The sequence below is a fragment of the Rattus norvegicus genome, chromosome 16 (genome assembly GCF_036323735.1).
Source record: "Rattus norvegicus strain BN/NHsdMcwi chromosome 16, GRCr8, whole genome shotgun sequence".
In the NCBI taxonomy this organism is placed as follows: Eukaryota; Metazoa; Chordata; class Mammalia; order Rodentia; family Muridae; genus Rattus; species Rattus norvegicus.
Window position 1 is genome coordinate 34,156,242 of NC_086034.1, and position 27,417 is coordinate 34,183,658.

Genomic DNA, 27,417 nt, shown 5'->3' on the forward strand with positions numbered 1-27,417 from the left:
TGTGTTTATTTTATTGTGACATGTTAGAAAATCCATACAGAAAGTACATAGTTAGAAAAGAATATAATTTAGTAGCTTCTCGTAAGCCACTGTGGCTATTCTTTGATATTGTACTGGAACTTGACAGGGGTTAGTTTCTTAAAGGCTCATTACAGTGTTGAACCGTAATGACTGTTTTGTGTTCTGTAAGATTTAATCCACTTGTCCATCTTGTACTTTTTAATGGATCATTTACCCAAACGGGTGTCATAGAATCACACATGAGTAATCTGGAAACTGTATTCATTGATAAGTTGTTTTATTATTACCGCTATAACAAAATAGTACAGGCTGAGTACCTTAAACCACAAATTTATTTTCTCATTTTTCTGGGGCTCCAGATTGATTTCTTGTGAGCCCTTGGCTTGTAGGTGACTGTTTCCCTCACTGTATCTTTGTGATATTTTTTTCTCTCAGTGTATTTGTTATAAGAGACCGGGCACACTTCATTAGAACTCAAAGTAATGACTTTGTTTAGCCTTAATTACTTTTTTAAAGGGTAATTTGGACCTTTTGACCAAAATAGTCGCTTTCTAAGATAAGAGGTGAAGACTTTAAGATACACACTTGGAGAGCACACAGTTAGTTCCTAACAGTTGATCTCCATACATCTTCATGTGCTAATCAAGAAGCCACCGAGGTACAGAGGCAGACTTGAACTGTTGGAAGTTTGCTGGATCATGGATGGATTCAGTCTTTATTTTATTTTGCTTTTGCCTAAAAGTGAATCCGTTATTGCTAACACATGCAACCATTTGTTTTACTTGAAGAGGCAGGCTTACCAGATTATGCCTTTGGGAATCTGAGTTCTAAACAAGTGTAGTTGGTGTTCTTTCAGAAAGCTGGGTTTGTGAAAATAAGTTCACCTTTCAGCTCTTTAAACATTACCTTAATTACCTTTCCCGATGGGCCACCACAAGAGCAGTAAGGGTGAACAAAGGGTTCTATTTTTCTGTTTCTACATACATATAGCTAAGAGTTGTTATTCAATAAAGTGAGTATTATTTGCTCGTGTGTCAAAGGCATTTATCTCTAAGAAAACAGGCTTTTGTGTTTTTACAAGGGCACAAATTGTGAGAAACACAAGGGTGTCTAGAACGTGTTGGTGTGACAGCTTTGATATGTGCTAGATGGCGGCTTCTTACTACTCTTGTATTAACTACGCAAAGGTCAATACAAAGAAAAAGTGTTCTGTTTGACTGACTAATGGCCCTTCCCACACTCGCCCATACCCTAGTTCCTGGCACCTGTAAAATTCTTACAGCAGGTGATGAAAGGATTTACTTTGTTGATTGGACCAGAGTGCTTGAGACGTGGAGGTTAGCCTGGAATAGCTGGGCGGTGCCAGTGTAATCACAGAGGTCTTTAAAAGAGGAAGGCAGGTGGGTCAGTGTTGTTGGTAAGAAGCTGAAAGGCTGGAATGATAGAGAAGAGGACTCAAGGAATGAAGGAGGCCTTTAGAAGCTGGAAAAAGCAAGGACGCGAGTTTTGTCCTTAAGTTACAGAAATAATGCGTTCCAGCTGACACCTCGATCTTGGAACGTTTGCTCTCTAGAACTGTAAGTGAACAAGTTTATGTTGAAGCTAGTAAATGTATCTTGATTGTTTTTTACAGTAGCAATAGAATTTCGCTAAGTGTGTCAGTATTAACAGTTTTAACTTCATAGACATTTTCTAAGAGATCTTACTGGACCTAAGGACCCCATCTGACAACTGAATTTGTTTCAAGATAAGCTAATAGCCTAGAATACACTGGGTTGCTAAATAAAGTGACTTTTTAACTGATAAAAACTACAGGCAAGGCTTTTATGTGTAAACTGTATAATATCCCAGTTCTCTTGTTTATATGCACAAGGTTGGAGAGAGTTACATGAAAATGGCTTTTTGGTGTTGGAATTTGACTACTTTTTTCTTTATGCTTTTTAGTGTTTTTAAAATAGTAACAGTTTAGCTAAGGAACTATAAAACTGACCTGTGACTTCTGTGTGATGGCTTCTTAAGTTTGCTCCCGAGATCTAGACAGCCTCACCTTATGTCAAGCTGTGTCTGTGTCTGTGTCTGTGTTAGTGGCTGTGTCTGCAGCTGTCCACGCTGCTGCTGCTGCTGCTGCTGCTGCTGCTGCAGTGTTTTGCTTTGCTCATCCTCATATGTGCTGTTCGTTGCCAGTCCTCTCTCTATGCACCTAGTTTTCTCCTTGTTGTTCCCTTTGGTTTCTAAGTAGTTTATGTATATTCTTCTGCATATAATTCTCTTAACTTTTTCTTTTTTTTTTCTTTTTTTTTTTTCCTTGCTTCGTTTTTGAGACAGGGTCTCTTGTCTCTATGTAGCTTGTAGCTGAGGCTGGCCTTAATCTCCCGATCCTCCTCATATTTCCAAATTTTGTGGGAAAAAATATATCATGGGTAGCCATATATGCTGATTATCTGAACTTTTCTTATACTGTCTAATACTGTATACATATAAGAGGAGCTTATGAGTGCAGCTTTATTAAATGCCATCTATTTAGTACATTAGCTGTTTATATTGTATAGTTTCTAGGAACGTCTTTATTTTGAATCACTATGAATTTATGAATAAAAGATCTGGCTTACTTAGATACCTATAAAAACGGACAGGCTATTCAGAAGGGTTGGAGGTGGTATGTTACTCATACCAAAATGGCAGTGGCATTCAGGAGGAAAAGTGACAGCCTCTGGTGGGAAGCAGAGCAGGACTGTATTAAGGGGTTTCTCACACTGTCTGTCATTATCACTTCTGTTTCCTGAGTTCCTTATCTGACAAATGAGGTGAAAAATATCTAGGTTACCTACTCAATTCAGACTACTTTTGCTCGTTTATTTGTTTTGAGACAGTGTCTCATTGGGTATCCTTGGCTGTCCTGGAATTCTGTATGTAAACCAGTCTGGCCTTGAACTCAGAGGTCTTTCTGCCCCTGCCCCTTCAGGACCTGTGCCACTACACCTGGTTCAGATTAGTTTTTTTTTTTTTTTCTGGTGGTTGGGGAAAATATGATAGAAAAAATAGTAGAAATGTTTTATTATATCTGAAGTTTTTGTGTGTGGCAATTTTGGCATGGGTATCCAAAGTTTAAACTTGTGAGCCATCAAATAGATTATGTCCTAGGCTCATAAAAGTCTTATGATTCCCTTTGAGATTCAATAATGATTTGGATTGCTGTGGAAAAATATAAAATGACCTGAATATCTTACTGTGTCAGAAACAAGAAATGCTTTATAAAACCACTGGGAACATGTCAGGGAATCTGAAAGATTCCCTACTGGGCAGAGCTACAGTCAGATGAACCACAAAGGACAGCATGTGGATTATTGTTCCATATAGGAAATGGGTCCACATCTGTGCTATAAATGATACAAACTGATATAAATAAATGGGGAGTGGAGAGAAAGGTATGGCTAGTGTGTGGAAGAATTCTAAATAATTAACGTAGCTTTTGCAACCTAATGGAGAAGAAGCTTAATTCCAACATCTTTCTCCCTTGAAGGTGGGCTTGACTTAATGATTCACTTTTAAAGAGTAGAGTCAGGGGTAGGTAGAAATAGAAATGTTTTAGTGGGAAAACTTGGCAAATATTGTTACTCAAATGATGAATATGAATGTCACAAATGACTTGAGATTGATATCATATACCCCTGAAAATGTCATCCTTGTATTCTTTCTGAAGATCTGTAACCCATATCTATTTTCAGGAAAAATAATAAAGAATAGGAGACATTCTGCAGGATACCTGACCAGTAAGGGTCATGGAAACAAGTTAGATCTAAAAGATTAAAAACAAAAGATGATAACCAAGTAAAGTACGGTATTCTGAACCAGATCTAAACTAGAAAGAGGACACAAACAGAAAATCTGAAGTTGGGAATTGACCAATGTTAGTGTTTAATTTTGACAAATATGCCATGGAAATGTAAAATATTAACGGTTTTGAAAGTAAAAAAGTACTCCGGATTTCTCTATTCTGAAGTAAAGTTTACTTTTAACAATAGGCTGGAAATGGCTGGGGATAGAGCTTAGCAGCGAACTTGTCGTGCATGCGCAGGGCCCTCAGTTTAGGCCCAGTACTGCAAAGACACATACCTGCTGCATGCAGAGGAGCTTCACCGGACTTGATGGCATGTGCTTGCAGTTTCAGTCTGATCAGAACTACAGTGCGGCAACGGCTCGCGACCCTGCAAAATGGTTGGAAATAGTTACAATTTAAATATAAAACAAAATAAACCTGTAGAGACTATGAGGAATTAAGAAAGATAAAGGGGGCTGGAGAGATGGCTTAGAGGTTAAGAGCACTGGCTGCTCTTCCAGAGGTCCTGAGTTCAATTCCCAGCAACCACATGGTGACTCATAACCACCTATAATGAGATCTGGTGCCCTCTTCTGGCCTGTAGGCAGAATGCTGTATACATAATAAATAAATCTTTTTTAAAAAAGACTAGAAAAAATACAAGGTTGATGTCAGATCAGAGGAACTCCACTTCCCCAAATGGAACAGAAGCGTGTACAGTAAAGAAAGCTGCCGATCTGACTACTCCATGATATGATTTTTATTGTAGATATGAGAGAGGGAGAAGATGTGGGGGATGTTGCTCAGAAATCTAAGCTACAAATTCTGAGTTACTATCATTTTACTTGGTAGTTTTGAAGATTAATGTTTATGCATGGTGTTTTTGAGAGATGACAAGCTGATTTTAGCTGTATTGTTTTTGTTGGTATTCTATCTAAGCTCCACCCCCACAGTTGCCTGGGAACAGCCAGGTATGCTCCGCCCCACAGTTGCCTGGCAACAGCCTGCAGTGCCTGACTATAAAGGGGACTGCTTGCTCCCTCCTCTCCCTTTTGCTTCTCTCTTGCTCTCTTTGTTCTCTTCTCTTCCCTGCTCTTCCCCTGTACCCTGTTCCTTCTCTCTAAGCACCCCCCTCTCTCATGGTCAGCCTTTCCTCTCTACTACTCTTCTCTCATTAGACCTCTCCACATGGAGCCATGTTGGTTTGGTGTGCTTTGTGAGGGCACGGGCCGAGATTTAATCAGTTTTATTTGTCATTTACCAGTATAATTGGTGGAACTGTTCTAAGTGAGATGCTTGGGACCATGTCAAATTCTAAAGTCAAATTGGGCATCATAAACTCACAAGCCTTACATTGGAAATCTTTGGTAAAGGCTGGTTTAGAAATTGTTGATAATTTTATTTTTATGTTTCATTATATGCCTGTGTTGCTATGTGAGTGTGAATGTAGATGCTCATGGCTGCCAGAAGTTTGAGATCCCTTTCAGCGTTTAACATAGCTAAGTCTCCTTTCCTTGTTTTCCACCACTGGTTTGTCTTTAATTGGAGGGTAATAAGTGAGTGTCTTAGTTGGGGTTACTATTGCTGTTATGAAACACGATGACCAAAAGCAACTCAGGAGGAAAGGTTTATTTCACTCACAGGTTTATATAACAGTTCATCATCAAAAGCAAAGAGGACAGGAACTCATGCAGGGCAGGAAACTGGGGGCAGGAGCTGATGCAGAAGCCATGGAGGAGTGCTTCTTACTGACTTGTTTGCTCAGCCTGCTTTCTTACAGAACCTAGGACCACCAAGCCCAGGGATGGTTACACCCACAATGTGTTGAGCCTTCCTACACCAATTAAGAAAATGCCCTACAGGCTTGCCTACAGCCCAGTCTTAGACATTTTTTTTTTCAGGTGTCAAATAGACATAAAATTAGCCAGCACAGTGGCCCAGCCTATTTCTTTGGGATACTAGGTCCTGGCTTTGCCCTAAAACAACTCTAGTGACTATATTTAATGACTGCCTACTGGGGAAAAGTCCAGGGGCTTTCAAATGGTCGACTCAGAATTATTTTTAGAATAAATGATTCCAAAGTTCATCTGGTACTTGTTCTAAGCAAGGTCATGTTCTTCATGCATTTGATAGCCTTCACTCTGTTGCCAGTTCCCTTGTAAACCTTTCAGCACCTGTATCCCCAGGCTGTTGATTCAGAGTACCCTACTTAGTAGAAACAGAGGACTGCCCAAATGTGCGCCTTCATGTAAAAATACGGTGATGCTTATAGGAAAAAAAACATATTAAATTTATGCAGCGCTGTGATTTGGAATGTCTTAAATGTACTAGGAAAAAGAACATGGTATTGACTTGTTGGTGCCTGCTGGGATAAAATGAGGACACCTAAATGAAATCCTAAAGAATAAGTTGGTATCGCTGGAAAGAAGTGAGCTTGCTTTTTATTACATATAGGACCTGGCCACTTGTACCTAAAATCCCATCTGCAAATGTTTCCTTAGTTCTTCAAAGAAACCTAAATAAAATAACCAATTTAAAAAGAAAAAGAAAAAAGGGAACTCTGGTTAATTGCCTATAGCTCTTTACCTAGGGGTGAGGATCCGTGAGATTTTCCCATCCACATTGGCATGTCAGCTGGTGTGGCCATTAGTTACATTGTTGAGATTTCATGTGTGTAGTTTGTAGAAGACACAATTTCACAGCAGATTTCCTGGATGTTACAGCATTTGTCTCCCAGTTTGGGTTTCCTGATTTAATTCCCGAGTTGTTTAATATTTTTCTCTGTTTCTGACATTTTTGTAACTTGTTGGTCAGGCCTACTTAAAGGCAAACTTTTAATTTTCTCTTTAAATGTGTCTTTAAAAGATGGTGGCTTACTTGGATTGTTAGTGTTATACAGGACAGCAAGCTGGCCCATCATGATATCACGATATAAGAAGAGTGACATATCCCAGCTTCCATGTGAAGTCGAGGTTAGAATCGAGGATTGTAATAGACTAGAGAGAGGTTTCCAAGGCCTGTGTGTGCTGTCTGCTTTTCAGTGTCTTTGGTTCTTCAGAGCTTCTCCTGTAAGACTTTCCTACAGGCTGTGCTTAGAAATTCTAGGCTTTATCTTTTCTCCCCCTTCCCTTCCACCACACCCCTAATTGTAACTCGTAGTCATCATCTGGTCACAGTCCTCCTGCTTCACCCTCCAGTGTACCTTGTCCTTTTCTAAAGCGTGCTGGAAAGTGTATCTGCCCAGGCGAGGATCCTAAGACTTCACGAGGTACGACTGTTGCAGAATGGTTTTGTAATTTCAGTTTACTGTGTAGTTTACATCTTAGACTTCTCAGTGTGTGTCTGCTTAGTGGTGGTGTAACTTTGCCGCCATTGGTGTGGCTTTAATGTAGCTCTCTGACAGCTTTGCTCTGTGTGGCCTTCCCTCCAGGACTTTCTATCTTAGGGAAGAGGACTAACTGTAAATAAAAGTGTAGTGTTTAATATGTCCAAATGTAAATCTGAACAAATATAAGTCTGTGGATCCTATTCTGCACGAACAATTTGCTCTTGAAATAAAAAAAAAACACACATCACATTATTATTTTAAAAGTAATATATTTGTTTAAAAATTATAATGAAGAGCTCTGGATACAACCCCGTGGTAGAGCATGTTCAGCATGCAGGGGGCCTTGGGTTCATCTTTCCCTCAGCTGACCTGGTGTGTAATTAGTACCGAGGGAGAGCCCACTTTGCCCTTCTGCCTGGTTGCTCAGTAAGAACAGCTGTTCAACTTGATGTTTCATTCTAAAATTACCTCTCCGAATACCGACACAGTAATATATACTATATGCACATATTTTTTAATCTTTACAAGTAAATCACTATGGCTATAAAATTTACTTGGCATTGTCAACATTTCACAGGCATGATATGCCCCTACTTTTTCACTCCTTAAGAGCAAGGTCAGGGACGGTGTCCAGATACCGTTTGTAGGGGGCGCTTTCCATGTTCTGTTAAGGTATAGAAGAACATAGTCTCATACAAATGAAATGGCTTATCAGTGCTGTGTGTGGGTGTGTGCATGTTAGAAATGTCTAAACGGTCACAAAACATACCAAAGAACAGCAAGTGGCCAAATTTACGTTAAGATAATTTGGTAAAATTGACTTTGTCAAAGCTTTTCTTGCTTAACTTTTCTTTCTTTCTAAGAGAACTTGAAAATACAAAAAAGTAAAGGTCCCACCATTTTTTATTTTAATTTTATTTCTGGTTTGTATTCTTGTAGTCCTCACTTCCAGATTCCACATGGACTTTTATAAGAAGCTCTGTTTATTTGAGTTTCAAGATTTTGAAGTCTAGAAACCTGTTTAACTTATGACCTTGGGAGAGAAAAGATTCAAGATAATTGAAAATAGACCAGGCTAATGGAGTAGACTTTGTCCCTTCATTACCTTCCTTCACGTTCAGGTTTTAGATATACACAGAGTGGGAGTAGACTTTAGAGGTTGTCTCCCTCAAGACGGAAGAAAACATGGTTTATAGACCTTTGCCCAAGTTCCATAGAATTTCCTGTGGTAGACATCACCTGTTCAGTGTCCTGCATAACAACTATTTTAGAAGAACATTCCAGTCAGAGGACTCAGAATAATCTGTAAAACTTGAATCCCATATGAACACTAGTTATGTTTGGAATAGCCCTTTTAAAAACAAAAAGTTACATTTTTAAACTTATTTTTTAGCAGACAGGAGTAGCAAACTTTGATACATATTTTTCTACTAAGACTTTCTTAAGCAGTCTTCTGTAAGAAAGCAGTAGCAAAATAGAAAGTCTACTACATATAATAAATCTTTTTTGCATAATTTCAAAACAATTAGTGTACTGATAAGTTTTCAGCTTTCTCCTAATGCCTTCTAGCTGGTGTTTGAAGGAAAGAAAAAGATGTTGCTAGAGGGATTAGTAAACAAAATACTATTCAACTCAGTGACTCAGGGCGTGCATTATCCATAAAAGCTTGAGGATTAAAAGGCAGTTAAGAACAGTCTTAAAGCTAATACTATGGAGAAACTTGTTGGTGTGTTTTAGTTTTCCACTGTTAGGATTCATATGAATTTACTGCATAAATTAGTACATTTATAAAACATCCTTTTTTGTGTTGACTATTTTTCTACATTAGACATGAAAAGGGGTCATTGTCTGGATCTAGAATTACCTTTTTCTGTCTTTTATTTTCTTAAAATAAAAATAAATATTTCTACTGTCTTGCTATTGAAACAACGTTGTGAGCGCTTTAAATTTCTCAAACCAGATTCGTCTGTTATACTTGGCGCTTAGTCATCGTCGTACACAGCAGGACCTGATTAAGAAGGCTGTGCTGCCTCTAAGCCGGGCTAGATTGTAGCCACTAGCAACCAGGCTGCAATAATTTCCCTTTGATGACATCATCCGCTGTGGAAGAACCCAGTTGCTTCAGCCAGGCGAACTATGCAGTTCTAACCTCATCAAATATGGCAGGCATCTCCCTTGCTTGCTATAGCAGGGGAAGGAAAAATGCCACTGTCTTTTTAATCTAGCAAGCTTCTCTATTTTATTCTTTTTTTTTTCTTCTTTTAAAATATTCTGATCATGGATGCTTCTTCTGATCCCTACTTGCCTTATGACGGGGGAGGAGACAATATTCCCTTGAGAGAATTACATAAAAGAGGTAACACCATCCCCTTGCTCTGAATCCTCTGTTGGTATGTTGTGCATGCGGCTGGGCGGTTCTGGGAACAGGCTGTCTGTTGTCCTCAGTGCTGCAGTGTGCTGCTTACTTGCCCTGCCTCGTTGGTATGGGAGAATGCAACCTTCCCAGCAGGCTGGGGCCCTCCCTGATTGTTTGCTCTGTGACTAGCACTGTTTCAGATCACACTGGGCTCCGACTCCATCTTCTGTGTGAAATGCCTTCTGTTTAACTCCGAAAATAAGCTGCTTTTGCAGCTAGCTGAAGTCCTGGGTCTGTCGGTTGGCACCTGCAAAGTAATGTTTTTATTCTAGTGGAAACTTATATTTTCTTTAGTTTACACAGTGAAATCAAGTGCCTGTGTACTATTCTGCTTTGACTGCTGCCAATTACCATGTAGACTTCGTATCGCAGAGTAATAGTGAAAGCTCTTAGCTGCATTTTATAGCATTTAAAAAGTAAGGAACAATTTTTTTGGTTTAACATTTTTAATGTAATGTTTTAGCTAATTGACATACTTTATTGTCTCCCATAGAAATCTTGTACAACTTGATAGGATAAAACAATTTTGGTTTCTTTTTATACATTTTGTAGACTTCAAGTCGGTAGTTGGAGAATAGGTGAGCAGCCAATGTAATGGTGTAAATCTTTTGGCAGGCTCTGCCTTGGTCTTCTTAAAACTAATTAGATGTTTGTTAATTAAACTGCTCTTTGTTCATTTTCTTAAACTGATTTTTTTTGAAAAAATGGTTGGCATTTGTTGTTCTAGAAATAAATTAACTTCAAGAAACATTCTTAGCTAGATGACTTTATATATGAGTCATGTTATTTGCTGATGTTCTAAATTTTATGATTTAATCCCAACTAAATGAGGAAAATTTAAAATACATTTTGTATCCTGATAATAATTTTAAGTTCTATGGAATTAAGGAATTATAATGCATTCAACAGATACTAACCAATTATGTTGCAGCCTGCAAAGCAATAATTGGGTTGGAAACAGTTGCAACATTACTCTGTAGAATTCTGTGCTTAGTAAAAGGTTGCTTTTTAAATTTTGAGAAAAACTGTTTTAGATCATGTCCCATATATTGTGTTGTCCTTTATGAACTGCATGTGTGTGTGTGTATAAATTGGGATTTAGTAAACAAAATAGAAGAAATTATTCTTTGTACTTTTAGGACATTTCCTCAAATGTACTAACATAAAAGTATAAAGAGTACAAGGAATAATTTCTCCTAATGATATTCTAACACACACACACACACACACACACACACACACACACGTATCTAAAAGTACAAGGAATAATTTCTCCTAATGATATTCTAACACACACACACACACACACACACACGTATCTAAAAGTATAAGGAATAATTTCTCCTAATGATATTCTAACACACACACACACACACACACACACACACACACACACACACACACGTATCTAAAAGTATAAGGAATAATTTCTCCTAAGTTTTTACTCCCTGGGGTTGTTTTTTCCTTCTCCTGATAGAGTTTCCGTGTGTTTCTGTCATCCATTTCCTGCTAATACTGGTATTGAACAGTGATGTTCCGATGTCTCATCCTTTGCTAATAAGGTGAATGGCAGAGCCAGACAGGCCGCACTTTCTCTGAGCCATCACAACATCCATTTGTTAGGGACGATGAACTGGCAGGCTTGGGCTGCAGCACCTGCTAGTCTTTGACAGGACAGATTTATAGGCTGTCTGTAAAAGCTGTAAGTCAAAACTCACGTGAAACTACATATACAGATAATACTAAGAGAGAAATTGAAAAAAAATATTTCTGAGACATTTTCTTAACTAGTTGCCAGGAATCATCTTGAAGGCCTACTCACTCTCAGAAGCGCAGACATGGTCCTGATTCTTTGACGGGACTTCCTCTGTTATACAGGCTGATTTTAGGTGGCACTGCGTGTTTGCTCAGATACTTATTTGCCTAACTTGAGTGTACAATATCATTAAGAATAGGGTAGTGTCCTAGTGTCTATGTGTGAGAAGGCATTTGTTCTCCATACTTGATGGCCCTTTGAAGCCATAGGCCAGCACAAAGGAACTGGTGATATGGATCTAGGAAAATAGCTTAAATCAAGAAAAGTGCCTCAGCTTCCCTGTGAAGACAAAATGCAGTAATTAGAAATAGATCTTCAGGCTGGTAAAGGGGAAAGAGGTGAAATTCAAAGTATGAAATTGTAAAGGATGTTGGTAAGCCAAGTTGAGGTAGGGATTAGCTCTGTGGGTAATTAGGCTTAACTGCCACTTTTCAACCTGGGTTGCTAAAGAATTAAGCTTTGTACTGTAGTGTGCATTACAGCAGCTGAAAGAGCAAGCAGACTCAATCTCCGTCATTTACACAGTACTATCAGAGATTCAAACCAGATGGTAGAAGTAGCCTTCTTTGGGAGTGAACTTGATATTTAGAAACAACCAAGTTCTCACAGTTTGTCCCTTCCTTTTTGTTAATCAGGAAGAAAAAACACGATCTCTTTGTATTGCCGGTTTTATTCACTATATTGGCTTTCTTTGTGAAGTTGAAGTAGTTTGGGGATTGACTTCTTTTCATCGACTAATCCCTTTGCATTGTTTTGATTTAAGAAAATGTTTTTCTTACATTTATTCATTTGTGTGTTAGTTGGGAGTCACATGGCAGGTATATGGTGGCACTTGGAGAAATCAGTTCCTCTCCTTCACACATGTGGGTCCCAGGAATTAAACTCTGGTCATCCAGCTCGGTAGAAACTTTTTAATCTCACCAGGCCCCAGGCCCTAGACTTGACTTTTTTTTTTTTTTTTTTGTGGACCTGGAAGGGACAGGTTTAATATTCCATTTACTCCATGTAAAAAGTTTAAAAATTATTTGACTACCTGTTTTATTTGCAGTACTTATGAAACTCTTGTGTTTATAGAAATCGTAACTAATACTGTAGAGACTGATGGCACCTACAATAGTAATACTAAAGCTAAAGTTAATAGAATTTGATTCAGATATTGTGACTCTTCCTGTCATTTGATCATCATCTCACTGTATACAAGCCTTGAGTGACCTATGCTTCAGTCTGGTGGGGGCTTAAGGCTTCTGATACTGGAAACAATCATCGAGGATGCTGGTCTCTTGTAGCTGCCGTCAGCCTGAGGTTTCTTTGCTCTTTAGGAGAGGAAGAGACAAGTCTCCTTGTGGCAGGTGGTACTAAGTAGGCCATTTTTCAGTGAACAAGGGAATTTGCCAGTTGTCTGTGGAGTAGAAAATAGAATAAGGAAGTGCTGTGTCAGGAGTAAATAGCTAGTAAGAGAGTGGTCAGCCCTGTTGCATCAGACCTATCAGCCAGTTTTCTTGTGAGTAGTAAAGGAGGCAGTGACGTAGTTCATTTAAATCTTTTCCCTACCCTATTGTGTGATCACATTTTTCTTTCCTTCTGAAATTATAGTAGCTCTGCACTTGTACAAATTCAGATGTTAAATATATTCTTATTGTCAAAAGGGTATGCCATAGGCTTCTGATTAAAAATAACTGATTTGATATTAGTGATGCTTGTTTTATACTATTATTTGTCCTCATACACTGTTATAAAACAGATCTGATGTCAAATCTATATTTCCTATAGTATTTACATTTGTAATAAAAATCCAGAGCATTTTATTAGCTCTAGCTATGTTTTCTGAACAGATACTTTACAATGATTTAAGTCATCTCATGGCTCATGCGACATCAGAATGCTTTGTATATTCAAAACTCAGGGTATGGGCAGACCCTTACCACATTTACTAAATTTGTAATGTTGATGTTTTTCTTGCATCAACGTTTTACCTTGTGCCTACATAGGACACTACTGACCTAAATTGTACTTTACAATTTTGTTTTTGCTTTTTAATTAATGTGCTTAATTTATAGGGCGTTTTGTCCTTTGTATGTGTGTGTGTGTGCATGTGCATGAGTATGTTTCTTCCTTTACAACTCAGACCAAAATTTACTGTAACTTTATTTGTTCTGATGCTGTATATGCAGCATTGTATGTGCAGAGATCGGAAGTGAAGTTTGAACCTGCTTTCATATGTGTAGGACCTTGTATCTACCTTGTCTAAGGCTGCTACCTTTTATATTGAGGTGGTGGCAACAGAACAGAACACTAAACAGTACACTGCAGTAGGCAGTGGGTCAGCAGTGCATGTCTTCTTTGGGATTCTTTCTGTATTAGCTTCTAGGTTTAAGTAGTTGAATGTGACTAGATCACTGAACAGCTCTTTGGAGTGTATACTTTGTTTCCTTTATACTGTCATTGATCTAAGCCACTATCCAACTGACCATTACTAACTGCAGAGCTCTATATTTGACAGCCCCCACTCCTACCCTGTTTTGTGTTTTCAAGCAGTTTTACATGGTCCTGATCTTGATTGGGTGATCTTCCTGCCTGTACCTCCTAAGTGCTGGGATGAGATTTTGTACATACTGCGTAACAGCTACCAAATGAACCATGCCAGCCATCTTAGCCATTGCCCTCTTACCAACCTCTCCCATTTACCTTCCCTTACCAGGGTGACATTCCTTATTACTAAGCTCCTAGAGGGAGAAAACATGCATGGCTGGATCTGTGCTCTCAAGACAGACATAGCGCTGTCAGGAAGTCTTTAAGCATGGGTTTCTGGCTCCCTTCTTCCGTAATGCCCAGTGTCTGTGCTTTGTGCTCATCTGCTGTGACGGCAGTTTCAGTGGAAATGGCAAGTTCACCCTCACATCTTTGGAAATTGGCCTGGAGGTAATAAATGACAATCTTTCTATTTAGTTATATGCCTAATCTTTATGAAAATAGGTGTTTGACTGTTTTTCTGTGAGAAAAACATTAGGTTGCTGTTTGTGTAACTATAGAATTTATTACTAAATTCTGTTTTCATTTAGTACAGTTCAACAGCTATACATTGAAGGCTAGTAGGAGGTATGTAAAGAATTTTAATTTATGGAAATTAATTTGATTTAATTTAGATAGTCTTTATTTATTTTTCTCTAGTTTTGAGTCAACCTTCAGGTTTAAAATGTTGGTCAGAAAGAAACTGACCAGTATTTTTAAAGAGATGAAGAAAATAAAAAGTGAAAAGTCACTATTTACTCGTTTCATTTACTAAACTTTGATTTTATTTAGATACATTATCTGTGAACTATGCCAGAGAGGAATGCTGTAGGCTATAGTCAAAGGACTTAAAGACTAGTTTCAGGGTGCACACTTGGAGGTCTAGTCTAATTTGAGTAAAGTAGGCTCTCTGTGGTGTAAGATGAGACTTGGACAAGCTGAGGGTGAAAGGGGGTGAGCTCTTAGCACAGCAGTTTCCGCAGTGTGCATTCTGAGAGCAAAACACTGCCCATGAGTAATATTACCACATTTTCTCCTCTTTTGTTTTTGGTGTGTGGGTGTGGTGGTGGTGGTGGTGGTGGTGGATAGAGTTGATATTAGGAATCTACCTTGATCATTCTTTTGCCTTATTTGAGGCAGTGTCTTAAAGTTAGACTCAGAGCTAGCAACAGATACAGCTGCTCTTACTAGACATCTTGCTTCTGTGATTTCTTGTCTCCAAGACTGGAATATCAAGCTAGTTGCCACGCCTGCCCGACATTTATGTGGGTTCCAGATACCCAGACACGGTCCTTTTGATTGTGATATGAGCTCACTTCAACTCACTAGGCTTTTTATTGTAGCAATTTAAACAATAGAGGAGAAAGTGATGGAGTCTGGAACTAAAAGGCAGAGTTCCCATAGTGATTGTTATTGATAGAATTACAACAGTTGTCCACAGGCTAAGTACATATATATGCACATGTGTTTAGGTAGAAGTAAGTCACTGACTAATTATTCTGAACCTACTCTTGAGACTTACCCTAGATATACATCTTCCAATCATGAAGTTATGATTATTGACCTTATTAATACAGTGGTAGTAACTTTGGAATAAATGCATAGGTTTGGGTGTTTATTCCACTACTTACTTACATTATAGCCTTGATATTATTTCATAGTATTCTATCTTTGTTTTTCAAATTTATAAAATAGAGACTGTCTTAGCTGTACTAAGAACCATGTCTGTTACACAATAAATACTTATTTATTGTGTTAGTAGTTTTTATTGTCTTCACACATGAGCTAATTAATAGGGTCTAATCTTTGCATGGAAAAAGTACTATAATTCTGATGTGGCCCACTTGATATACTTTTCTCATTTATCATGTGTCCTTTGCTGATACATTTGACCAATTGGAAGTCGCAAGACTCTTACATTTTCTTCTTAGGGTTTTGTAGTTTTAGCTAATCTTAATTTTGGATCAAAACATTTGAGTTTTTGTTTATGAGTATGTGAGTTGGGCGTCTAGTTTCATCCTTTTGCATAGGTAGTGTTCCTCAGCATCATTTGTTGAAAACGTTATTCTTGGGACTGGAGGGATGGCTCAGCAGCTTAGAGCACTGTCTCCTCTTCCAGAGGTCCTGAGTTCAATTCCCAGAAACCACATGATGGCTTATAACCATCTCTCTTGGGATCTGATACTCTAGTCTGGCATGCAGGTGTACATACAGATCGAACACCCATTTACATAAAATAAGTAAATCTTTTTTTAAAAAAAGATTATTTTTCTCTATTAGAAATATATTTTTAATACAGAGTTAACCTTAAATTTTCTACAGATAAATGCTAGATTACAGATTATTGGTATATATGCATTTTATTTCCATAGGTGTTTGGATGTTATAAAGTTCTGTGGCTATAAGAGAATGAACGACTTTTTAGCTTCAGCTAAAGAGAAGTGACTTGCAAGCCAGACTATGTATATATATATATATATAGTTCATTAACTGAGTAGTTTTTCTAGGTGAAATCTTCTGTATTTTTGATATTTGAACTGTAATTACATTGTCAATCATACTTCTGAGTGATTTACTTTTGTATACTTATTAGCATAATTATGATTGGTTAATAATTCAAGAATTCCTTCTACCACTTCTAAAGTTGAACTTCTTGTCTAAATGAAGATACCTTTTTTTCTCTTGATCTCTTTTGCATATTGTCCATGTTTTGGGTTAAGATTAATGTTAAATGATTTGATCATAGCTGAATATCATAATATAATACAGTTTGATGAAGTCTTAGACGCAAAATATTTGAATAGATTAAAGGTTGTGGGTATTTTATTTCTTCTCACCCATCAATATTAAGCTTTCTCATTACTTGCTTCTAGTCTATGCACATGCTTCTAAGCAAAGAGTAGCTGACAAAATGGGCCTTTGGGCTAAAAGGTTAAGTATAGGTACTAGATCTGGAATTTGATTCTTAAACCTTCTAACACCAGCTGCATTAAGGTAGTTCTTTTCTAGGCTCCTCTGAAGAAAGATATTTGCCCAGACTTTGTTGTTACTGAATTTTAACTAGTAAGTAACAATAAGTGGACATTAGATTGGCAGGCACAGATGCTTAGTGATCAAACCTCCAGAGAAGTGTGTGTATGTGTGTGTAGACAGACAGATAGCAGTGAGGACGGGGGTTGGTGTTAAATTTGAGAGCTAACAAACTTTCAGGTCATACTTTCACGTGTAGTTTACCATCTTGGAATCCAAGTAGCAGGAGGCAGCTTACATTCTTTTGAGGCTGTGAAAAATGAATTGGTTTCATTCATTGTATTCGTGTGTTTGACATTTATATATCCAGCAGCTATTTTTTATAGACACTCTGGTCTTCCCTCTCTCCCTTCTCTTCCTTTCTCCCTCTTTTCCCTCCCTTTTTTCTCTTGTCCCAAGAATTCAAAACCAGTGCCTAGTGCTTGGCTCCAACCTCACACTCTTCTTTTTCTTGGCTGAGGCATGCATCTGATAGATCTCATCAAGCCTTCTACTGCATAAAATAGAAGATTTTTGTGTTTTTTTTTGTTTTTTTGTTTTTTTATAAAAAGGTTGAGACATTTTGCCAGAAGTAAAGGGATATTATGTGGGCAAAGTCAATATGGACCTCTTGCATAAATAATACCCCTTTGATGAGGATAAATTACTTTATTATTTAATCATTTTATGTTTGGATCTATACCTGATTATTAATAATGAATATTTGGTAGCGGGCTTTGAAGAAAAGTTGAAATTAATTGTCAAAGATGACTAAGAAAATATATAATTCAGATATTGATTGCAATGAAGTATCTAAAATTTTAAGTTCTCGTGTATCGTTGAAAATATGTATACATTTGATGATATGACATTCATAAAGTATAGATATGGCCAGCTTTCACATCCAGGGAATGGAAAAGGCTGAAGCCTATCATTAGTCTGTAAGTCTCTTTTTCACTTGGCTCTCTCCTAGTCTTTGTACAGCACATCTCAAGGAATACGGCAAAATGGGCTTCATATGGCTTCTTTCAGAAATTCTAAGCCCAACTTTTTTTTACAGACTTTTGAAATCTAGAAAACCATCTCTGATGTTCAAAAGTATTTGCTTTTATGATTTTCTCTTTTGTATGGGTTTCAGAATTCTGAATTATTTATCCTTATTCTATATGTGTGAGTGTTTTGCGTGCATGTATGGTTGTACACCACTTGTGTGCAATGCCTGTGGAGGGCAGAAGAGATTGTCACAAGGCCTGGACCTGGAGTTACAGATGACTGTGAGCTCTCACGTTTGTGCTTAGAAATAAACCTGGATTCTCTGCAAGAAGAGCCAGTGCTTTTCACTGCTGAGCCATCTCTCTAGCTCCAGTACTACTGACTTTTTATGTTCTGCTCTTTTACTTGGTAATGCATGTAGTTGATGGTTAGGGCAAGTTTGTGGACAGGATAAAGAAATAAGGTCGTGAAACTTCATTCTTAGTTCCAAAAGGTATTCGCTTATATCATCACTACCGTCTCTACCGATAAGCAAGCAAGGGCAGCAGCGTTTGCATTAGAAATGACATCCTGTCAGCTTAGGTTATTAAACCAGTTGTAAGAAAGGCATAGTAATCAAGGCAGCGGTGGTCTGACTGCCTCTCTTCTATCCTTGGAGGCCTTGATTTTCCAAAGCTTACTTGTATATATCAATTTTATAAAAAGCATTATCATCTCTATATTAACCAACTCTTGAAATATTTTAGTATACAAGAAGTATACCCTACATGTGAGAGAACTTCAATTTGTGTTTTGGTAATAATTAACTTATGTGCTTTAAGATGTTGAAGTGTAAAGTTGATTAATCTGTTGCTTACTAAAAAATTTAATACACATGTAATTGATTTCAGTTTATCTCATTTTTACATATGTCAATGAAATCTTATACACATTTAGATGCTATGAACTGTATACAGAGAAGAAATGTATTTGAAATACTCGATGACTATTATTATAGTTACAAAATATACCTTTAAAGTTACTCCAGTGAACTTCTCTCTTTTCCTCTTTTTTACAACTTAGTTTTTGTGTATTGTTTAATGGAACAAAGTATATAAAACCATTTACAGGTATACCATACTAACAAAAATATTAAAATTCTTGAAAATTTTTGGCTTTCAGAAATCTTGATTTGGTGCATTGTTTTGTGAATTAACATGTTTGCATAGTTTCCATAATAATTACTCGAAAATCACTAAATTCACAATATATAAATGATGAATATAAATGTTTGTTGTGCTTCTGTTTTCCTATTTCATAAAAGTTAAGAATAGCAATCTTTTTCTGCTTCTCAGTTCACAATTGTATAGGAGAAATAGATATTTCAAATGTATGTCTTTATGATACAGATAGTCTAGAAATGCTTTTCGAGGTTTTATTGTACATTTATGTTGAAGGTATAAGCTTTGAGTTTTGCATAAAAAAGTAGTGAAATCAGAAGTCTGTAGCTCTTTAGCTCTGTTCAGACAGTAGTACTGGACCCTACAGAGCATTCAGTTGTTGACTTGTGCCTGTGTGAGATGTGTAGTGTATATATTTTTGTGTGTGTGTGCAACTGCATGCGGAGACCAGGGGTTGTCCCATGGATCTAGAGTTGCAGGATTTTTGCTGGGAATGGAACTTGGGTCCTTTGGAAGAGCAGCAAGTGTTTCTGTACCTTTGTACCATCTCTCTAGTCCCCCCACTTCCTCTTCCTTTTTAGAAATTCTATCTATCTCTATCTATCTATCTATCTATCTATCTATCTATCTATCTATCTATCTATCTATCCATCCATCCATCCAAACCATGGTCTCTCACTGAACTTTAAACTTTCTAATTGGGTAGGATGACTAGCCAGCAAGCCCCAGGGATCCTCTTGTCTGTGCCGTCCTAACATCTCATGGCTGCATATGGATTTTTCTGTGAGTTCTAAGATCTGAACTCAGGTTTTCATGCTGCTATAGCAAGCACTTTACTGAATGAGCCACCTTTATTCCTGTGGTAAATGTTTTACAATAATTTCAAGGCTGAGGGTATAGTTTTAATGAATATTTAGCATACATGGTCCTCAGCATTGAAGAAAAAAATTTTCAGACTTGCAGAAGTGAAAACTAATGTAGAGTCCTTCATACTTTATCAGAATTCCTGAAATATCAGCAGTTTACCACATTAGTTTATTCTGTTTTTTTGTTCTTTGCCTTTGTATTAAATATTCCAGATAAAACATGATATTTTCTATAGATAATGAATGTATGCTTATACTGTATTTTTAATTATGGTAAGAGTAAAATTCAGAAAAAGGGCATCTTTCTCAAAGAAGTACATCTGTATGTAATTATGATTTTTAAAAATCAGAATTGACTTCGATATAACATTATTACTTGATCTAGATCATTAGTCTAGATCAGTAAGGTCAGTGGCCTTTCTAGTTCATGATCTGGTCCTAAAGCACATCTTATAGTCATATGTCATCTCTCTTTTAATTCAGGACAGTTCATTGCTCATTCTTTTTTTAAAATTTTTTAAAATTTATTTATTTATTACGTATAGTGTTCTGCCTGCATGTAGGTCTGCGGGTCAGAAGAGGGCACCAGATCCCATTAGAGATGGTTGTGAGCCACCATGTTGTTGCTTGGAATTAAACTCAGGAAATCTGGAAGAGCAGCCAGTGCTCTTAACCACTGAGCCATCTCACCAGCCCTCAGTCCTCATTCTTTATCTTTTATAATTTTTAACATTTTTGGGGTTGTTTGTTTGATACAAGTTCTTTGTATGTATCCTGTCTGCACTGGAACTTACTATTAAGATCCGCCAGACTGGCCTCAAACTCAAAGAGATCCAACTGCTTCTGCCTTCCTAGTGCTGAGTTTAAACATATGTGCCACCATGTCTAGCTAATTTCAACGTTTGAGGAATAAAACAACTCTATTTTGCAGAACTTTACTTGGGTGCATTTGGTTTGCTTTTCTGAGAGTGTCTTTTTTCATTTTTGCCATAAATACCACAAAGTACTGGGCAACGTTCCATAAAGACACGGGCTTCTTGATACTTCCCTCCAAATACCAGTTTTAATGTTACCATATAGAAAGCAAAGTCGCTATTCCTATATTTGTCAATAAGTCATAAATGCTTTTATAATTTGATAAGTAATATTTTCTTCTTGAAAATGTGTTTAAAGCTTTAAATATAGTATGCATGTAAACATTACAATGAGGGGATTGTATCTTTAAACTCTCGGGCAATATTTGTAAATTATTTATTCCTGGAGCACTTCTGCCAGAACACTGAAATCAATATACTATTCTCTTTGTAAACATGCTACACCTTCCTAAGGCAACATTCAGATATATTTCAATAGGGAGATGAGAGAATCCTGTTTAAGGAAAAGGAAATAGACACATTTTCATACCTTGTTTTTAGACATTTGAATTATTAGGAAACAGTTTGTAGCCCACGGTGTTTTTCATTGGCTTATATCTTAGTGCTAACGTTTCTGGGTCGGCATGGAAGGTCCTTGTTGCTCCTACTTCTTTCCCCTCTGGTTTATGTAGGGAATCTCCTGCTGAAGCCTGGGATGCCTTTCTTACTCTTCTGGGGAAGACTTGCACTTCTGACCTTGCCACATGATGGCTTTTTTGATGTTGTTTACAGTTATTTCTTTATCTCTATAAAAGGAAATGCGTCCATTTAAACAGAAAGACTGCAAAGCAAAACTCACCTGAGAAAATTTCCTTAGTCCTTAACAGTCAGGGAAAAGGAAATGGGTCTCATTTTTATTTTTCTACTTTAAATTTTTTTTTGGCACAAAGTCCAAAGGGTTGGAAAACTGGCCACATGAAAAATACTTCCCTTTATCTCTTTCTTTTTCTGTTTAGATGTAGATTTATGTATTTTATGTATGACTGCTTTATCTGCATGCACACCTGGTTGTGAGCCGCCATGTGGGTGCTGGGAATTGAACTCAGGACCTCTGGAAGAGCAAACAGTGCTCTTAACCGCTGAGCCATCTCTCAAGCCCCTTCCTTTTGTTTTTTAAAAGACAAGTTTTCACCTGGTTTTAAAACTTTTGTTAGAGTGCTTTCATATCTATTCAGTAATGTATTTCTGTACCTTTTGTGGTACAATGGCAGAATTGGCTTTCATGTTTGAAATACTTGCCCTCTCTAGCTGTTAATTGATTTTTGTATCAGATTATAAATACTTTAGCATTCACTTGTTTTTGTTTTCTATAATACGTTTTAGGAAATTCTACCCACACTATGCTCCATTTTAATTTGTTCAAAGATTGTACAGAATCCTAAAGAAAAATTCCTACTAGTGAGCATGCTGGTTTGAGATTATTTATGTATATTTTACTTTCTGTTCTATTGCTCCGAAAAGACACATGACCAAGGCACCTCTTATTGTATTTTCCTAAGGGGCTGTTGTTTAGTTGTGAGATTTGAGACTTTTCTTTATTTAAATGGGTACACTGTAGCTGTCTTCAGACACACCAGAGGAGGGCATCAGATCCCATTACAGATGGTTGTGAGCCGCCATGTGGGCTGTTGAACTCAGGACCTTTGGAAGAACAGTCAGTGCTCTTAACCACTGAGCCATCTCTCCGGCTCCCAACTCTTATTTAAAAGAAGCATTTAATTTTTTTTTTTTTAATAGTTTCATAGGGTTAGGGCCATTATGGCGGAGAGCAGATAGGCATGGCACTGGAGCAGTAGCTGAGAGTTCTGTAGGTAGTGTAGTAGGGTCAGTGGGGGGAGAGGGGGTGGAAAGAAGGGAGAGACAGAGACACACATTGAGACATTGACAGAGAGACACTGGGCTTAGATGGACTTGGAAATCTCAAAGCCCACCCCACAGATAGGTCTCCTCCAACAAGGACACACCTACTCCAACAAGGACACACCTACTCCAACAAGGACGCACCTCCTAATCCTTCCAAATAGTTCTGATGGGGACTAAGTTTGCAGGCATATGTGCCTATAAAAGCATTCACATTTAGACTACCACAGTATATATTAGATGTGATAGCTTTCTCTTCCCAGTGGGTTTATATTTAATATATGAACTTTCTGTCAAGGCCTCTTTTTGCATAAATAACAACTCAAGCATTTACATACTTAAAAGTTTGCATTTCATTTTATGTGTTAGATGAACTTAATATCATAATTAAAAGCTGCCTGTATTTCTTCAATTCCCCAGTTGTCTTTTAGCATTCCAGGACCTTCTTTAGGTTTGTTTAATCATGTAATAAAATGCATAGTAAATATGTGTCAAAAATTTCTTTGACCCTAATGAAGGAACCAGCTTGATGATGAACTGATTCAGAGGGGAACCTGTGAGGCCGAAATGAGTCTAGTCTGTGAAGCAAAGAAAAAAATTTTAAGACATAAAACAAACAACAACAAATAAGTTTACAATTCTTTCCTACTGGAAAGCCACAATTTACATTTTACTAGATGAAAATCATTTTCAGTTTATCAGTCTTCACAAGTTGTCTTCTAACTTTATGATGTCTCTTTTGTTACCAATGGTAAATGGTGGTAATTCCTGCAAAATTCTCTTGTCTAGAGTATTAGGTGACCATTAGGCTTGTTGCTAATAAAAATTTGTGAGGTCATGAATATTATTTTTGCCTTATTTCTAATTGTGAATAATCAATGTTTCCTCCACTTTCCAATGATTTGTGATGATATTTGTAAATTACCAATGTCTAAAGAAGTTGCAGAGCTCACTGTTAGCTTGTAAGTAGACTGTTCTGTGCTGCAGGAACTCATTATACAATGACAAATGGAGGCAGCATTAACAGCTCCACACACTTGCTGGATCTTTTGGATGAGCCCATCCCAGGTGTCGGTACATACGATGATTTCCATACTATTGACTGGGTGCGAGAAAAGTGTAAGGACAGAGAAAGGCACAGACGGGTGAGTATTTTCAGTCTTTTATAAAAATAGTGCAAGATGGGTCATTTACAATCACGTTTCTGCCGACGATGGCAGATTGCTAACACGTTATACATTAACATATGTTTTGACACGTGATAATTCTCTCCGCTTTCTCTTGATGCTCCCTCTTCTTGTTTCTTTATATCCTGTGTTTTTCAACAGCAACAAAAATAAATACAGTTAGACAAATTAGGATGGAGAAGGACAAATGCAGCAGAGGAATTGGGGGAAGACTGGCCAAGCTTAATAAGGCCACCAAGATGCTTGCGTTCAGCATCTCAGCAGCTACTGCAAAAAGAATTCTGTTGCTAAGTCTAATGGGAAAGGAAGATAATGTACCAGGAAAAAAATCACTTGTAGGATTCTGAAGTTCCTAACATTTTTCTAGTGTTAAATGCTGAAATATTTCTCAAGTATCCTGAATAAAGTTTTTTGTGTGCATAATAAGCCACTGTTTTTTTTTCCCCCCAAAGGGAAGCCAGAAAGAAAATTGAGGTATAACAGTGAATGGCTATAATTCCGGCAGTCAAGGGGCTGAGGTGCAGGAACCCAGTGTAGGCTAAATAGCAAGCCCCTCTCTCAAGACTCAGCTACGCCGACCCTCAAATCCCACAGTATAGTGAATGCACACCGGTATAATCTAAAGCACATCTTCAGAAGAAGATAAAATTTCTCTGAAATAAAAATCCCAAATTTCTAAAGTCTCTTATGTATTTACCCATTTGTTTATGGTATCTGAAATTTACTTTTTTTTTTTTCTTTTTTTTCGGAGCTGGGGACCGAACCCAGGGCCTTGTGCTTGCTAGGCAAGCGCTCTACCACTGAGCTAAGTCCCCAACCCCTGAAATTTACTTTCAAAATTAGTTTATGCAAATTAGTCGTAACCTTTCGACCGGTGTCTGTTTTTATTCGAAGGCTGAGCTTGCAGTAGCCTGTGCTGAGAGAAGTACAGAATGTTGAGTTGCTTTTGACCTGAGGGCATGACTGAAGAGAAGCACACAGACTCCCCGCTCTCACTCAGTGATTCATTTGTCTGTACTCAAATGCCCTCTGCACTGGAAAAAGAATTGAGGAACCTCAAGAAGTGTGTTTATATCAGTTACTATTTCCTTGTTAGAACATTTAAAAATATTAGTTCACTTAAAAATTATAACCATAGGTCCACTATTTTAAACATAACTAATATTATATGAAAATAATACATTTTCCAAAATAAACTATTTGCAGAGGTGGGTTTTTTTTTTTTTTTTTTTTTTTTTGTCTTCATGATTGCTTGGCTTAATAAAAGACTGATGGATTCTCATATCTGCTTTTCATTATAATGTTACACTTTTTGCTTAAGGAATAAAAAGGAAATCTAGCCTCACACAATTCTAGTTTGAAAAGCTAAGAGTATTTCGATAGTTTTTTTAGATTACCATACCTATTTTCTAATAAAATAACAAGTAGTATTTTGTAAAAGATTTGCTAAATTAAAATTTAACAAACAAGTTAAAATTTAAATTTGTTAAACTAAAATCCTATGGTTTGGGGAGACATACCTTCCACCTTAGACCATGGCTGAGTTCATCCTTAACCTCTGGGAGAAGGTACTGTCTACGGTGGCTGCTGCTGTGACTTACTTGAAGCCTCGATTGGCCACATTTTGGCACTATGCCAAGGTTGAGCTGGTTTCCCAACTCCTGGTGAAGTCACTACAGCTATTCTGATCATGAAAACATAATTCACAGTGCTAAGACTGGTGGCTTCGAACACCTTGCAGTGAAGGAAGCCGTGCTGAATGGTTTGGTGGCCACTGAGGTATGGATGTGGTTTTATTTCAGAGAGCTCATAGGCAAACGTGGTATTGTTTGCTATGATGTGTGAAGACCAATCTTAAGCTTCCGATTTGAGCTTTTTGAATGTTCTTGGACCATGTGTAATGAAACTGCTATCTTAATAAAATACTTGCTGTTGAAAAAAAATCAAAAATAAAATCCATTGCTTTTACCTTGAACTTTGAGAATACATGTTCTTAACATGAAATTATTTAGAAAATAGTAGTTTGCTGATCTGTGTGGACTGTCAGATGCAGACAGTGGCTGGTTTGTGGTTGGATTTTGTCCTGGGCATTTTTAACTCCAGGCATCTACAATCTTTCTAAGCTGGAAATAGTTTCTCTTGAAGAACTTAATAGGGTTTAATGGACATTCCAGGTTGTCTGCGGGTTTTCCTTTGAGAACTATTTTTTAAAGGCCATATTGATAACTTTTTATTAAATAGTATCATAATACAAATAAGAGAAAATTACCACTGAGTAAAAATACTTTGTTTTTAATTTTCTTTACAAAGTGACAGGTAGTTTTACCAGTGTTGTTGTTGTTTTAAAGAAAGCATTGCAGCTTATTTACCAATATTGTATTGGTAAACATTTAGATGATATCTATATTTTGTATATTGGTGATGAATCAACACTATTTCATACACAGTGTTTCTATACTGAAAATTCACCAGCAAGAATTTATTAAAGGTCTGTGGTGTGCAAACAGAATAACAAGAAGAATGACAGAGACTGCCTGAAAATGACTTAATATTATCTTTTAAAAATATGCTTATTTATTATTTTTTTAATCAAGGAAAGGCAAAGTGGAATTTAGTGACCATTTGTAAGACATTATAAAAAGTGGTTGATATCCATGTTTGGATGCTTCTTATTTGAAAGGGATAGAATTTTCTCATTCACCTTATATTTTGCTGTGTCTTTTTAATTAATTGGTCTTTGTGGCTTTTGAATAGACGAGCCTCTTGAAATAGATGAGGTCATTGAATTCTAGCTGTACTTTCCTGCGGGCTAGTTGAGCATTGAGGCCCTAGATGGACAATAGAGCTTCTTAAAGCTAAGCTGAGAGCAAGACAAAAGCTAGTTAGGGATGGGTTTAGAAATGCATTCTTAGGGAGACCCTACTGTTTTTAATAACTAGAGATTTGCATCAAAGCTGTTTCCTTGTTAATCTCTTAACTGCATACAGTCAGTCAGTTGAGGACATTTTTCTTCTGGCTTGTACAGAAAGTCTTTGTCTGTTACACATAGGATTGGAGCTCTACACTTATATATTCACAGTTCTCTTACTTGTGGAGGGGGGCGGCATCTCTTTGCCCATGTGACTCATATATTTTTGAGAAGTTTTTGTTTAATTAATTTAACTTTTAAATATAACTATATGCTACTAAAGTACTGAAGCCGGACGTTTACAGCTATGTTTTCTAACTTGTGGTGTGTAAGCTGTCTGTGTGTAAGGTTTGAATTTGATACAGTTTGAAGCAGTCTAGATTAGATTTACTTCCATGTGTCTCATGGGCCCTCACAGTCAAATCCAGAGGTTCTCATTTAAAATACAGATAGATCTCTGCTTGGGGCGTGTCTTCTGGCTTTTAGGTACAACTGTTCTGGAGTGATTTTTATCCCAAATTTGCTTTGTTCTTTAGTTTACAAGGTGCTTTCTATATTATGAGACTTGAGAAATTAAGTAGACTCAAGCATTGTAGAAATTCAAATTAAGAAAT

At 37.2% G+C, this 27,417-nt stretch overlaps 1 protein-coding gene and 1 pseudogene across 9 annotated transcripts in view; both read left to right on the plus strand.

The window, feature by feature from the left end:
- Window positions 1-27,417, plus strand: part of Clcn3 (chloride voltage-gated channel 3) — a 72,981-nt gene that overhangs the window by 18,238 nt on the left and 27,326 nt on the right. For 3 of the 9 annotated variants that reach the window (NM_053363.3, XM_039094870.2, XM_039094868.2), the window contains one exon: window positions 23,696-23,853. In NM_053363.3, coding sequence (NP_445815.2) covers window positions 23,696-23,853 — 158 coding nt within the window. Of the gene's footprint in view, window positions 1-1,815; window positions 7,107-7,423; window positions 9,523-9,582; window positions 9,837-14,096; window positions 14,318-23,695; window positions 23,854-27,417 lie in introns of those variants that run through there. The other 6 variants (XM_039094875.2, XM_063275789.1, XM_039094871.2 and 3 more) reach the window with 5 other exon arrangements.
- Window positions 23,860-26,399, plus strand: LOC108348394 (ATP synthase subunit g, mitochondrial pseudogene; annotated as a pseudogene).